General features: G+C 51.5%; 1 protein-coding gene across 2 annotated transcripts in view; it reads right to left on the reverse strand.

The window, feature by feature from the left end:
- Window positions 1–16,650, reverse strand: part of shtn3 (shootin 3) — a 301,957-nt gene that overhangs the window by 8,164 nt on the left and 277,143 nt on the right. Inside the window, exon 14 of one of the 2 annotated variants that reach the window (XM_085995196.1) lies at window positions 15,435–15,494. The exons of the other annotated variant lie outside the window; for it this stretch is intronic. Coding sequence (XP_085851322.1) covers window positions 15,435–15,494 — 60 coding nt within the window. The remainder of the gene's footprint in view (window positions 1–15,434; window positions 15,495–16,650) is intronic. 2 annotated transcript variants of the gene reach the window in all.

Raw genomic sequence — 16,650 nt, forward strand, 5'->3', positions numbered from 1 at the left:
ATTGTCACAGCTAGAGCAAGTTTTTTTTAGATGGTGTCACAGTTAGGGGTGTATTATATGGAGAGCCTTGCAGTTAGGGTTGCATTATATTAAACAGTGTTACAGTGAGGAGGGTGTTATTTGACAGAGTTACAGTGATATCAGTATTACAATGAAGGGTTGTAAGATATATCAGTGTGTGACAGTGAAGGCTGTAGTTTTTTAAGGTGTTATATCAGACAGAGAAAGACGTGTGTTATTTGAGAGTGTGTAACAGTTTGTTGTAATAGGACAGTCATACAGAGAGATGCGTGTTATATCAGTGTTATTATAATAAGGGGTGTGTTATTTGAGAGGTACAGTAAGGAGTATTGAGATATACCAGTGTTCTACAATAAGGGGTGCGTTATTTGAGACGGTGTTATAAAGAAGGGTATATTACATTAGTCAGCATAACAATCAAGGTATTTTATATGATTCCTCACGTGTTCTAAATAATCAGGCTATTTAAGGGTATTTTGCTGAACAGCAATGTATCTGATTGTGATGAGTATATTGTGGAAAGGTTAGTGTGTGGCAAAGTAATCATGTGAATAATTTACTGGAACCCATCAATGTCAATACACTATATGCGTCGGCAGGAGGTCTGTCGCTGTCTCGTGACCTTGCATTCACCAATAGTTCGCCTCTTTTCTGACCACAGTAATTAAGCTCAAGTCAGAAAATCAGCTCCTATTTCTCACTTGACTGTACCTGCTGCGCTCACAAAACGCTGATTCGTAGCATTGCTCAGTAATCCCTAGTTAACTCTGGATGATGTTCCTCACTCACTGATTTATCCAAACAGTGTTTTATTTTTTAATCAGATGCACATTTGTGAATGAATTGAGAAAAGGGAATAGCCTATTTTAAACGGTGGTGGACGCAGGATTACTGTATATAGCTGGTGAGTGGAGAGGAGAAAAGAGCCAGTAGCAGTCGTGACTCACACTCACGCAGAGCCTTGAGGGATTTCCTGATATTTAAAGTCTTCTGCTGAAAAATAGCAGGAAAATTTTGCAAATATCAAACTCAAAGCGATGCTCAGTGATTTCAATTAAATAGTCTCATTGTGTGGCATAACAGAGATTGTTACAGACAGGGTGAGTTATACTGAGGGCTATGTTATATGACAGTAAAGGAGCTGTAAACTGTGTGTTTTATTATGAGATTTTTTTTATAGAGAGGGAGTATTATAATATAGGCAGGCGAGTTATTGACATGGGTTTGTTGGCCACTGGATGTTTACTATGGAGAGGGTGTTTGATATGCTTTCACTTTAGTAAGGAAGACATAAACAATGTCATCGGGAATTTCCTTGGGGGGTTCTCCTGCTCAGCTGCTGTACCTTCGGCAGAATATCAGCACAAACGCTGGCTATCCCATGTGAATGGGGTTCTGCCGATCTTCCACCGAAGTTACAGCGGTCGAGTGGAAATAACCCACCAGGAAATTCTGAGTGCGTATGTTTAAGCACAAAGCATTATTGTGAGTAGTGAGGGGTATATCGAAGAGTGTTGAGGCACAACCAGACTGTTCACAAGCATGGCGTCTTATTTGACTCTGAGCTGAGCTTCTGACCCAATATCCTCTCCATCACCAAGAACGCCTACTTCCATCTCTGTAACATCACCCGTCTCCGACCCTGCCTCAGCTCATCTATGCCTTTGTTACCGCTAGACTTGACTATTCCAATGACCTCCTGGCCGGCCTCCCACCTTGCACCCTCCTTAAACTCCTAACTCGCACCAAGTCCCGTTCACCCACCACCCCTGTGCTTGCTGACCTACATTGGTTCCCGGTCCAACGACGATTTTATAATCCTCATCCTTGTCTTCACAACACAGCCACAGGCAGCGAACAGCGAACAGTGCCACCACATGTCCAGGAGCATTACCGGCAGTGAACAATGCCACCACATGTCCAGGAGCATTACCGGCAGTGAACAATGCCACCGCATGTCCAGGAGCAATACCGGCAGTGAACAGTGCCACCGCATGTCCAGGAGCATTACCAGCAGTGAACAGTGCCACAGCATGTCCAGGAGCGTTACCGGCAGTGAACAGTGCCACCACATGTCCAGGAGCAATACCAGCAGTGCACAGTGCCACCACATGTCCAGGAGCGTTACCAGCAGTGAACAGTGCCACCACATGTCCAGGAGCAATACCAGCAGTGAACAGTGCCACCACATGTCCAGGAGTGTTACCAGCAGTGAACAGTGCCACCGCATGCCCAGGAGCATTACCGGCAGTGAACAGTGCCACCGCATGTCCAGGAGCATTAACAGCAGTGAACAGTGCCACCACATGTCCAGGAGCATTACCGGCAGTGAACAGTGCCACCACATGTCCAGGAGTGTTACCAGCAGTGAACAGTGCCACCGCATGTCCAGGAGTGTTACCAGCAGTGAACAGTGCCACCGCATGTCCAGGAGTGTTACCAGCAGTGAACAGTGCCACCACATGTCCAGGAGTGTTACCAGCAGTGAACAGTGCCACCACATGTCCAGGAGTGTTACCAGCAGTGAACAGTGCCACCGCATGTCCAGGAGCGTTACCAGCAGTGAACAGTGCCACCACATGTCCAGCAGCAATACCAGCAGTGAACAGTGCCACCGCATGTCCAGGAGCATTACCGGCAGTGAACAGTGCCACCACATGTCCAGGAGCATTACCAGCAGTGAACAGTGCCACCACATGTCCAGGAGCATTACCGGCAGTGAACAGTGCCACCGCATGCCCAGGAGCAATACCAGCAGTGAACAGTGCCACAGCATGTCCAGGAGCGTTACCAGCAGTGAACAGTATCACCACATGTCCAGGAGCGTTACCGGCAGTGAACAGAGCCACCGCATGTCCAGAAGCGTTACCGTCAGTGAACAGTGCCACCGCATGTCCAGGACCAATACCGGCAGTGAACAGTGCTACCGCATGTCCAGGAGCAATCCCAGCAGTGAACAGTGCCACCGCATGTCCAGGAGCGTTACCAGCAGTGAACAGTGCCACCGCATGTCCAGGAGCAATGCCGGCAGTGAACAGTGCCACCGCATGTCCAGGAGCAATGCCGGCAGTGAACAGTGCCACCGCATGTCCAGGAGCGTTACCAGCAGTGAACAGTGCCACCGCATGTCCAGGAGCAATACCGGCAGTGAACAGTATCACCACATGTCCAGGAGCGTTACCGGCAGTGAACAGTGCTACCGCATGTCCAGGAGCAATCCCAGCAGTGAACAGTGCCACCGCATGCCCAGGAGCATTACCGTAAGTGAACAGTGCCACCGCATGTCCAGGACCAATACCGGCAGTGAACAGTGTCACCGCATGTCCAGGAGCAATACCAGCAGTGAACAGTGCCACCGCATGTCCAGGAGCAATACCAGCAGTGAACAGTGCCACCGCATGCCCAGGAGCAATACCGGCAGTGAACAGTGCCACCGCATGTCCAGGAGCAATACCGGCAGTGAACAGTGTCACCACATGTCCAGGACCAATACCGGCAGTGAACAGTGCCACCGCATGCCCAGGAGCAATGCCGGCAGTGAATAGTGCTACCGCAGGTCCAGGACCAATACCGGCAGTGAACAGTGCCACCGCATGTCCAGGAGCAATACCGGCAGTGAACAGCGCTACGGCATGTCCAGGAGCAATACCGGCAGTGAACAGTGCCACCGCATGTCCAGGAGCAATACCGGCAGTGAACAGTGTCACCACATGTCCAGGACCAATACCGGCAGTGAACAGTGCTACTGCATGTCCAGGAACAATACCAGCAGTGAACAGTGCCACCGCATGTCCAGGAGCGTTACCGTCAGTGAACAGTGCCACCGCATGTCCAGGACCAATACCAGCAGTGAACAGTGCCACCGCATGTCCAGGAGCGTTACCGTCAGTGAACAGTGCCACCGCATGTCCAGGAACAATACCAGCAGTGAACAGTGCCACCGCATGTCCAGGAGCGTTACCGTCAGTGAACAGTGCCACCGCATGTCCAGGACCAATACCAGCAGTGAACAGTGCCACCGCATGTCCAGGACCAATACCGGCAGTGAACAGTGCCACCGCATGTCCAGGACCAATACCGGCAGTGAACAGTGCCACCGCATGTCCAGGAGCATTACCGGCAGTGAACAGTGCCACCGCATGTCCAGGAGCAATACCGGCAGTGAACAGTGCCACCGCATGTCCAGGAGCATTACCGGCAGTGAACAGTGCCACCACATGTCGAGGAGCGTTCCCAGCAGCGAACAGTGAATCTGCATGTCCAGGAGCAATACCGGCAGTGAACAGTGCCACCGCATGTCCGGGAGCAATACCGGCAGTGAACAGTGCCACCGCATGTCCAGGAGCAATACCGGCAGTGAACAGTGCTACGGCATGTCCAGGAGCAATACCTGCAGTGAACAGTGCCACCGCATGTCCAGGAACATTACCGGCAGTGAACAGTGCCACTGCATGTCCAGGAGCAATACCGGCAGCGAACAGTGTCACCACATGTCCAGGAGCGTTACCAGCAGTGAACAGTGCCACCGCATGTCCAGGAGCAATACCGGCAGTGAACAGTGCTACCGCATGTCCATGACCAATACCGGCAGTGAACAGTGCCACCGCATGTCCAGGAGCAATACCGGCAGTGAACAGCGCTACCGCATGTCCAGGAGCAATACCGGCAGTGAACAGTGCCACCGCATGTCCAGGACCAATACCGGCAGTGAACAGTGTCACCACATGTCCAGGACCAATACCGGCAGTGAACAGTGCTACTGCATGTCCAGGACCAATAGCAACAGTGAACAGTGCCACCGCATGTCCAGGAGCGTTACCGTCAGTGAACAGTGCCACCGCATGTCCAGGACCAATACTGGCAGTGAACAGTGCCACCGCATGTCCAGGAGCAATACCAGCAGTGAACAGTTCTACCGCATGTCCAGGACCAATACCAGCAGTGAACAGTTCTAACGCATGTCCAGGACCAATACCAGCAGTGAGCAGTGCCACCGCATGTCCAGGAGCAATACCGGCAGTGAACAGTGCCACCGCATGTCCAGGAGCAATACCGGCAGTGAACAGTGCCACCGCATGTCCAGGAGCGTTACCGGCAGTGAACAGTGCCACCGCATGTCCAGAAGCATTACCAGCAGTGAACAGTGCTACGGCATGTCCAGGAGCAATACCGGCAGTGAACAGTGCCACCGCATGTCCAGGAGCATTACCAGCAGTGAACAGTGCCACCGCATGTCCAGGAGCAATACCGGCAGTGAACAGTGCCACCACATGTCCAGGAGCATTACCGGCAGTGAACAGTGCCACCACATGTCCAGGAGCATTACCGGCAGTGAACAGTGCCACCGCATGTCCAGGAGCATTACCAGCAGTGAACAGTGCTACGGCATGTCCAGGAGCAATACCGGCAGTGAACAGTGCCACCACATGTCCAGGAGCGTTACTGGCAGTGAACAGTGCCACCACATGTCCAGGACCAATACCGGCAGTGAACCGTGCCACCGTACGTCCAGGAGCAATACCGGCAGTGAACAGTTCCACCGCATGTCCAGGAGCATTACCGGCAGTGAACAGTGCTACCGCATGTCCAGGAGCAATACCGGCAGTGAACTGTACCACCACATGTCCAGGAGCATTACCGGCAGTGAACAGTGCCACCGCATGTCCAGGAGCAATACCGGCAGTGAACAGTGCCACTGCATGTCCAGAAGCAATACCGGCAGCGAACAGTGTCACCACACGTCCAGGAGCAATACCGGCAGTGAACAGTGCCACCGCATGTCCAGGAGCAATACCGGCAGTGAACAGTGCTACCGCATGTCCAGGACCAATACCGGCAGTGAACAGAGCTACCGCATGTCCAGGACCAATACCGGCAGTGAACAGTGCCACCGCATGTCCAGGAGCAATACCGTCAGTGAACAGTGCTACGGCATGTCCAGGAGCAATACCGGCAGTGAACAGTGCCACCGCATGTCCAGGAGCAATACCGGCAGTGAACAGTGTCACCACATGTCCAGGACCAATACTGGCAGTGCACAGTGCTACTGCATGTCCAGAACCAATACCAGCAGTGAACAGTGCCACCGCATGTCCAGGAGCGTTACCGTCAGTGAACAGTGCCACCGCATGTCCAGGAACATTACCGGCAGTGAACAGTGCTACTGCATGTCCAGGAGCAATACCGGCAGCGAACAGTATCACCACATGTCCAGGAGCGTTACCAGCAGTGAACAGTGCCACCGCATGTCCAGGGGCATTACCGGCAACGAACAGTGCCACCGCATGCCCTGGAGCAATACCGGCAGTGAACAGTGCCACTGCATGGCCAGGGGCTTTACCGGCAGTGAACAGTGCCACCGCATGTCCAGTGGCATTACCGGCAGTGAACAGTGCCACCACATGTCCGGGAGCAATACTGGCAATGAACAGTGCCACCGCATGTCCAGGAGCAATACTGGCAGTGAACAGTGCCACCGCATGTCCAGGAGCAATACTGGCAGTGAACAGTGCCACCGCATGTCCAGGAGCGTTACCGGCAGTGAACAGTGCCACCGCATGTCCAGGAGCGTTACCAGCAGTGAACAGTGCCACCACATGTCCAGGAGCATTACCGGCAGTGAACAGTGCCACCGCATGCCCAGGAGCAATACCAGCAGTGAACAGTGCCACAGCATGTCCAGGAGCGTTACCAGCAGTGAACAGTATCACCACATGTCCAGGAGCGTTACCGGCAGTGAACAGAGCCACCGCATGTCCAGAAGCGTTACCGTCAGTGAACAGTGCCACCGCATGTCCAGGACCAATACCGGCAGTGAACAGTGCTACCGCATGTCCAGGAGCAATCCCAGCAGTGAACAGTGCCACCGCATGTCCAGGAGCGTTACCAGCAGTGAACAGTGCCACCGCATGTCCAGGAGCAATGCCGGCAGTGAACAGTGCCACCGCATGTCCAGGAGCAATGCCGGCAGTGAACAGTGCCACCGCATGTCCAGGAGCGTTACCAGCAGTGAACAGTGCCACCGCATGTCCAGGAGCAATACCGGCAGTGAACAGTATCACCACATGTCCAGGAGCGTTACCGGCAGTGAACAGTGCTACCGCATGTCCAGGAGCAATCCCAGCAGTGAACAGTGCCACCGCATGCCCAGGAGCATTACCGTAAGTGAACAGTGCCACCGCATGTCCAGGACCAATACCGGCAGTGAACAGTGTCACCGCATGTCCAGGAGCAATACCAGCAGTGAACAGTGCCACCGCATGTCCAGGAGCAATACCAGCAGTGAACAGTGCCACCGCATGCCCAGGAGCAATACCGGCAGTGAACAGTGCCACCGCATGTCCAGGAGCAATACCGGCAGTGAACAGTGTCACCACATGTCCAGGACCAATACCGGCAGTGAACAGTGCCACCGCATGCCCAGGAGCAATGCCGGCAGTGAATAGTGCTACCGCAGGTCCAGGACCAATACCGGCAGTGAACAGTGCCACCGCATGTCCAGGAGCAATACCGGCAGTGAACAGCGCTACGGCATGTCCAGGAGCAATACCGGCAGTGAACAGTGCCACCGCATGTCCAGGAGCAATACCGGCAGTGAACAGTGTCACCACATGTCCAGGACCAATACCGGCAGTGAACAGTGCTACTGCATGTCCAGGAACAATACCAGCAGTGAACAGTGCCACCGCATGTCCAGGAGCGTTACCGTCAGTGAACAGTGCCACCGCATGTCCAGGACCAATACCAGCAGTGAACAGTGCCACCGCATGTCCAGGACCAATACCGGCAGTGAACAGTGCCACCGCATGTCCAGGACCAATACCAGCAGTGAACAGTGCCACTGCATGTCCAGGACCAATACCGGCAGTGAACAGTGCCACCGCATGTCCAGGAGCATTACCGGCAGTGAACAGTGCCACCGCATGTCCAGGAGCAATACCGGCAGTGAACAGTGCCACCGCATGTCCAGGAGCATTACCGGCAGTGAACAGTGCCACCACATGTCGAGGAGCGTTCCCAGCAGCGAACAGTGAATCTGCATGTCCAGGAGCAATACCGGCAGTGAACAGTGCCACCGCATGTCCGGGAGCAATACCGGCAGTGAACAGTGCCACCGCATGTCCAGGAGCAATACCGGCAGTGAACAGTGCTACGGCATGTCCAGGAGCAATACCTGCAGTGAACAGTGCCACCGCATGTCCAGGAACATTACCGGCAGTGAACAGTGCCACTGCATGTCCAGGAGCAATACCGGCAGCGAACAGTGTCACCACATGTCCAGGAGCGTTACCAGCAGTGAACAGTGCCACCGCATGTCCAGGAGCAATACCGGCAGTGAACAGTGCTACCGCATGTCCATGACCAATACCGGCAGTGAACAGTGCCACCGCATGTCCAGGAGCAATACCGGCAGTGAACAGCGCTACCGCATGTCCAGGAGCAATACCGGCAGTGAACAGTGCCACCGCATGTCCAGGACCAATACCGGCAGTGAACAGTGTCACCACATGTCCAGGACCAATACCGGCAGTGAACAGTGCTACTGCATGTCCAGGACCAATAGCAGCAGTGAACAGTGCCACCGCATGTCCAGGAGCGTTACCGTCAGTGAACAGTGCCACCGCATGTCCAGGACCAATACTGGCAGTGAACAGTGCCACCGCATGTCCAGGAGCAATACCAGCAGTGAACAGTGCCACCGCATGTCCAGGACCAATACCAGCAGTGAACAGTTCTACCGCATGTCCAGGACCAATACCAGCAGTGAACAGTTCTAACGCATGTCCAGGACCAATACCAGCAGTGAGCAGTGCCACCGCATGTCCAGGAGCAATACCGGCAGTGAACAGTGCCACCGCATGTCCAGGAGCAATACCGGCAGTGAACAGTGCCACCGCATGTCCAGGAGCGTTACCGGCAGTGAACAGTGCCACCGCATGTCCAGGAGCATTACCAGCAGTGAACAGTGCTACGGCATGTCCAGGAGCAATACCGGCAGTGAACAGTGCCACCGCATGTCCAGGAGCATTACCAGCAGTGAACAGTGCTACGGCATGTCCAGGAGCAATACCGGCAGTGAACAGTGCCACCACATGTCCAGGAGCATTACCGGCAGTGAACAGTGCCACCACATGTCCAGGAGCATTACCGGCAGTGAACAGTGCCACCGCATGTCCAGGAGCATTACCAGCAGTGAACAGTGCTACGGCATGTCCAGGAGCAATACCGGCAGTGAACAGTGCCACCACATGTCCAGGAGCGTTACTGGCAGTGAACAGTGCCACCACATGTCCAGGACCAATACCGGCAGTGAACCGTGCCACCGTACGTCCAGGAGCAATACCGGCAGTGAACAGTTCCACCGCATGTCCAGGAGCATTACCGGCAGTGAACAGTGCTACCGCATGTCCAGGAGCAATACCGGCAGTGAACTGTACCACCACATGTCCAGGAGCATTACCGGCAGTGAACAGTGCCACCGCATGTCCAGGAGCAATACCGGCAGTGAACAGTGGCTCCGCATGTCCAGGAGCATTACCGGCAGTGAACAGTGCTACTGCATGTCCAGGACCAATACCGGCAGTGAACAGTGCCACCACATGTCCAGGAGCATTACCAGCAGTGAACAGTGCTACGGCATATCCAGGAGCAATACCGGCAGTGAACAGTGCAACCGCATGTCCAGGAACATTACCAGCAGTGAACAGTGCCACTGCATGTCCAGGAGCAATACCGGCAGCGAACAGTGTCACCACATATCCAGGAGCGTTACCAGCAGTGAACAGTGCCACCGCATGTCCAGGGGCATTACCGGCAGCGAACAGTGCCACCGCATGTCCAGGAGCAATACCGGCAGTGAACAGTGCCACTGCATGGCCAGGGGCTTTACCGGCAGTGAACAGTGCCACCACATGTCCCGGGGCATTACCGGCAGTGAACAGTGCCACCACATGTCCGGGAGCAATACTGGTAGTGAACAGTGCCACCGCATGTCCGGGAGCAATACTGGCAGTGAATGGTGTCACCGCATGTCCAGGAGCAATACTGGCAGTAAACAGTGCCACCGCATGTCCAGGAGCAATACTGGCAGTGAACAGTGCCACCGCATGTCCAGGGGCAATACCAGCAGTGAACAGTTCTACTGCATGTCCAGGACCAATACCGGCAGTGAACAATGCCACCGCATGTCCAGGAGCAATACCGGCAGTGAACAGTGCCACCGCATGTCCAGGAGCATTACCGGCAGTGAACAGTGCTACTGCATGTCCAGGACCAATACCGGCAGTGAACAGTGCCACCACATGTCCAGGAGCATTACCAGCAGTGAACAGTGCTACGGCATGTCCAGGAGCAATACCAGCAGTGAACAGTGCCACCACATTTCCAGGAACATTACCGGCAGTGAACAGTGCCACTGCATGTCCAGAAGCAATACCGGCAGCGAACAGTGTCACCACACGTCCAGGAGCAATACCGGCAGTGAACAGTGCCACCGCATGTCCAGGAGCAATACCGGCAGTGAACAGTGCTACCGCATGTCCAGGACCAATACCGGCAGTGAACAGAGCTACCGCATGTCCAGGACCAATACCGGCAGTGAACAGTGCCACCGCATGTCCAGGAGCAATACCGTCAGTGAACAGTGCTACGGCATGTCCAGGAGCAATACCGGCAGTGAACAGTGCCACCGCATGTCCAGGAGCAATACCGGCAGTGAACAGTGTCACCACATGTCCAGGACCAATACTGGCAGTGCACAGTGCTACTGCATGTCCAGAACCAATACCAGCAGTGAACAGTGCCACCGCATGTCCAGGAGCGTTACCGTCAGTGAACAGTGCCACCGCATGTCCAGGAACATTACCGGCAGTGAACAGTGCTACTGCATGTCCAGGAGCAATACCGGCAGCGAACAGTATCACCACATGTCCAGGAGCGTTACCAGCAGTGAACAGTGCCACCGCATGTCCAGGGGCATTACCGGCAACGAACAGTGCCACCGCATGCCCTGGAGCAATACCGGCAGTGAACAGTGCCACTGCATGGCCAGGGGCTTTACCGGCAGTGAACAGTGCCACCGCATGTCCAGTGGCATTACCGGCAGTGAACAGTGCCACCACATGTCCGGGAGCAATACTGGCAATGAACAGTGCCACCGCATGTCCAGGAGCAATACTGGCAGTGAACAGTGCCACCGCATGTCCAGGAGCAATACTGGCAGTGAACAGTGCCACCGCATGTCCAGGAGCGTTACCGGCAGTGAACAGTGCCACCGCATGTCCAGGAGCGTTACCGGCAGTGAACAGTGCCACCGCATGTCCAGGAGCAATACCAGCAGTGAACAGTGCCACCGCATGTCCAGGAGCGTTACCGGCAGTGAACAGTGCCACCGCATGTCCAGGAGCATTACCGGCAGTGAACAGTGCTACTGCATGTCCAGGAGCAATACCGGCAGTGAACAGTGCCACCGCATGTCCAGGAGCAATACTGGCAGTGAACAGTGCCACCACATGTCCAGGAACATTACTGGCAGTGAACAGTGCCACTGCATGTCCAGGGGCATTACCGGCAGTGAACAGTGCCACTGCATGTTCAGGAGCATTACCTGCAGTGAATAGTGCCACCGCATGTCCAGGAACATTACCGGCAGTGAACAGTGCCACCACATGTCATGGGGCATTACCGGCAGTGAACAGTGCCACCGCATGTCCAGGAGTATTACCGGTAGTGAACAGTGCCACCGCATGTCCAGGGGCATTACCGGCAGCGAACAGTGCCACCGCATGTCCAGGGGCATTACCGGCAGTGAACAGTGCCACCACATGTTACATAATACATCATTTACAACAAATATACATTCCTTTAAGGCACAAAAACCCCACAGGAAATGTGGTCCAACCGTGGCTAACAAGAGAAGTTAAAAACAGTATTAGATCAAAGGAAGAGGCTTATAATGTTGCCAAAAAGAGCAGTAAGCCTGACGATTGGGAGGATTTTAGAACTCAGCAAAGGTGGACCAAGAAATTGATAAAGAAAGGGAAAATAGAGTGAGAGTACAATAGCGAGAGACATAAAAACAGACTGTAAAAGCTTGTATAGGTATGTAGAAAGGAAAAGATTAGCAAAAGTAAATGTGGGTTCCTTACAGGCTGAGATTGGAGAAATTAGAATGGGGATTAAGGAAATGGGAAAGAAATTAAACAAATATTTTATGCCTGTCTTCACGGAAGAAGACGCAAAAAACCTCCTGGAAATAGTGGAGAACCAAGGGTCTAGCGAGAATGAGGAACTGAAAGAAATTAGTATTAGTTAAAAAATAGTACTGGAGAAATTAATGGGACTGAAAGCTGATAAATCCCCTGGACCTGATGGCCTGCATCCTAGGGTTTTGAAAGAGGTGGCTATAGAGATAAAGGATGCATTGGTTGTCATTTTCCAAAATTCCATAGATTCTAGAACGTTTCATGTGGATTGGAAGGTAGCAAATGTAACCCCACTATTTCAGAAAGGAGGGAGAGAGAAATCGGGGAACTACAGATCAGTTAGCCTGATATCAGTAGTAGGGAAAATGCTAGAATCTATTATTAAGGACGTGGTAACAGGCCACTTAGAAAATAATAATAGGATTGGACAGAGTCAACATGGATTTATGAAAGGGAAATCATGTTTGACGAATCTGTTAGAGTTTTTTGAGGTTGTAACTAGCAGAATAGATAAGGGGGAACCAGTGGATGTGGTGTATTTGGATTTTCAGAAGGCATTCGATAAGGTGCTACACAAGAGTTTATTAAACAAAATTAGGGCTCATGGGATTGGGGGGTAATATACTAGCATGGATTGAGGATAGGTTAACGGACAGAAAACAGAGAGTAGGAATAAATGGGTCATTTTCAGGTTGGCAGGCTGTAACTAGTGGGGTACCGCAAGGATCAGTGCTTGGGCCTCAGCTAATCACAATCTAGATCAAAGATTTCTATGAGGGGACCAAATGTAATATATCCAAGTTTGCTGAAGATACAAAGCTGGGTTGGAATGTAAGTTGTGAGGAGGATGCAATTAGGCTTCAAGGGGATATAGACAAGCTAAGTGAGTGGGCAAGAACATGGCAAATGGAATATAATGTGGAGAAATGTGAAGTTATTCACGTTGGTAGGAAAAATAGAAAATCAAGAGTATTTTTTAAATGGTGAGAGACTGGGTGTTCAGAGGGACATGAAACACTGAAAGTTAACATGCAGGTAAAGCAAACAATAAGGAAAGCAAATGGTATGTTGGCCTTTATTACAAGAGGATTTGAGTATAAGAGTAAAGACATCTTACTGCAATTATATAGGGCCCTGGTGAGACCACACCTGGAGTATTGTGTACAGTCTTGGTCTCCTTACCAAATGAAGGATATACTTGCCATAGAGGGAGTGCAACGAAGGTTTAACAGACTGATTTCTGGGATGGGGGGATTGTCCTATGAGGAGAGATTGAGTAGACTAGGCCTATATTCTCTGGAGTTTAGAAGAATGATAGGTGGTCTCATTGAAACATACAAAATTCTTACAGGGCTTGACAGGGTAGATGCAGGGAGGATGTTTCCCCTGGCTTGGGAGTCTAGAACCAGGGGTCACAGTCTCAGAATAAGGGGTCAGCCATTTAGGACTGAGATGAGGAGAAATTTCTTCACTCAGAGGCTGGTGAATCTTTGGAATTCTCTACCCAAGAGGGCTGTGGAGGCTCGGTCGTTGAGTATACTCAAGTGAGAGATCGATAGATTTTTGGATATTAAGGGAATCAAGGGATATGGGGATAGTTCAGGAAAGTGGAGTTGAGATAGAAGATCAGCCATGATTTTATTGAATGGTGGAGCAGGCTCGAGGGACCAAATGGCCTACTCCTGCTCCTATTTCTTATGTCCAGGAGTGTTACCGGCAGTGAACAGTGCCACCGCATTTACAGGAATGTTACTGGCAGCAAACAGCGCCACCGCATGTCCAGGGGTTCACATCCTCGGGACCCAGACACTAAATTGCTCCATGGCCTCGCCCCTCCCTCTCTGTAACCTCCTCTAGCCCTACAACCCTCCGAGATCTCTGCGCTCCTCTAATTCTGGACTCTTGCGCATTCACGATTTTAATCGCACCTCCATTGACGGCCATGCCTTCAGCTGCCTAAGCACTAAGCTCTGAAATTCCCTCCTTAAACCTTTCCTCCTCTTTACCTCTCTCTCCTCCTGAAAGATGCTCCTTAAAACCTACCTCTTTGACCAAACTTTTGGTCATCTGTCCTAATATCTCCTTATGTGACTCGGTATCAAATTTTGTTTGATAACACTCCTGAGGCTTGGGATGTTTTACTATGTTAAAGGCACTCTATAAATGCAAGTTGTTGTTGTTGTTGGAGTCAGTGATATGGTACATCAGCAAGTGTCAGTGTAGGGGTATTACAGAGAGGGCTTTCTACATCGTTTTAAACTATGAGGTGCCATAAACAGTGTGAGTTATATCATATTCCATTTATATTAACCACTGCTTCCATTGGAAGTGGTTCTTTAATCTGTGCTGTTCCATTGCTGCTAAATCTGCCTGTGCGGTGGATTTGGTTGCAACAGATAACTGCACACGAACAAGTCTCATGTACACACACTTACTCCAAAGTTGCAAGTGTGACTTTAATTGAACTATGCATGTATGATTAATGCAGTCAGTTAAAAATAAAACCCCAGACTATTTTAACCAGTATGGTGTAGACTTTCCCTGACCGCAGAGGATGGCCTATGCAGCTAATAGTGCTAAAAGTGCATTGCTGGCCTGCATGGGTAGGCTGCAAGTCAAGCCTGCCCGTGGCCCTGACTTCACTGCCAGTGGTAGCCACTGCTTTATTTTTGCCCATGAGAGCCCTCAGAAATCAGAGGCAACCTGGCTGGGGTATCAGAGAAAAGAACAAACGATCTTTCACATAGCATTTCATCACATCTTCAAAAACATCCCAAAGCCCTTCACAATGAATTACTTTGAAGTGCAGTAACTGGGTAATTGCAGCAGTCCTTATTGTGCACAGTAAGATCCATCAAAGAGCAGTGAATAGTCAGTTTTAGTTGAGGAAGTTAAGTTGGTTAGGACATCAGGCGAACACCTCGCTCTTTTCTCTGATACCCCATTTACATTAAAGGGTTGCCTCCAGTAGCAAGATCACCATCTTAGGAAACCCAACAAAATAAGCATAGCAATATAATGTCATTGGCGACACTGGGTACCCAGGTTGCCATGGAATTTTTAATGTCTGCTTGAAATATACAGACAAGGCCTCAGTTGAACAGTGCTATAGATGCTAATCCATTCTTACTCTAAGTTTTGTTTTATTTTTACTGATGGTGCTTAAAATTGTGGTCGTTAAGAAAGGGTTAAATTTGGTCTCTATATTACCAGAATCCCCTTCAGCTCGTCCATGGCGCTCTCCTGTGTTTTCTCATCCACTGGTGGTGGCTGTCAGGGTAAAAACAAACACACAGCAGGTATGAATAATGGCCTTGCAGCGAGGCTGCTTCTCCTCAGCCACACAGCACATGGTGTCCTGCTGAGCTTCTACAACATCCCTGGGGCAAGTTAACATCCCTGGGGCAAGTTAGTATCTCGCTGTTACCAAGTGCAGCTGCCTTCCATCTGCCACCCTAGCTTAAATAAGCAAAAGATGGCTGCTTTCAGTCTTCTCCTATATAGCTAGGCACAATACTTCAGAGTTTAATCAGACAGTTCTGTTTATCGTTAAAGCTGTCCACCATTCAATAGGAATTGTTTTATCCAGGGGAAGAAGGGGAATTTTGCAAGCTGGTGCTCTCCCTGTTCCAGGGTACATTGGCCATATGTTGCCACTTTAGAGGCCACAAAAGGCTTTGATGAGAAGAGTGGTCACTGCTTTAGCCAGTCTGCTATCTCTTCTTATCCCTCTGCCCGCCCTCAACGCACCCCGCCCCCCATCACCAGCTACATTATAACTCACATGAAGCTTGTTTAAAAATGAATGCAATGTAACACTGCTGCCAGTCAAACTCACTGTTTCATATTATAGACACAGTGGGGTAATTTTAACCCCCAAAAACAGGTGGGATATGGGTTGCGTGGGAAGTTAAAATTAAAAAAATTTCAAACTCGAACCTAACCCGCCTTGAACCCGCCCACTTCTGGCTTTAATGGCAGCAGGACAGGGGACGGGGCAACCAACCCACTCCCAGGAGGTGGGCCCCTCATTTTATTATTTTAATGAGGCTGTGTGCTTAGGAATTTTATCTCTCTTCCAGCTTTAACATTGACCAGCTGGGTTTCCTGGGCTTGGGGAGCCTCCCCCTACCCCCACCCACTCACCCCCCTTGGTGATTAGACACCCCCACCCAGCTCTCCGGCCCCTCCGATATTGCAGACCCCCGACCCCGGATCTCTCCGGGCCCCCCCATCAGGTCCACACCCGACTCATGATTTCTCACTCCTTCCCTCCCTCCTTTATGCTCGCCGGCTGCGGCCTGGTGCCAGAGGCCTACCCACCAGACAGTCAGCCAGCCTCTCAATCTGGCTGGCTGCGTACGGGGTATGGAGACCAAAAATGGTAATCAGGTCCTACCATTAAATTTGGCAGGACCTGAGTGAA

Source organism: Somniosus microcephalus, chromosome 8 (assembly GCF_052327205.1).
Source record: "Somniosus microcephalus isolate GS21.2 chromosome 8, FLI_Smic_1.0, whole genome shotgun sequence".
NCBI lineage: Eukaryota > Metazoa > Chordata > Chondrichthyes > Squaliformes > Somniosidae > Somniosus > Somniosus microcephalus.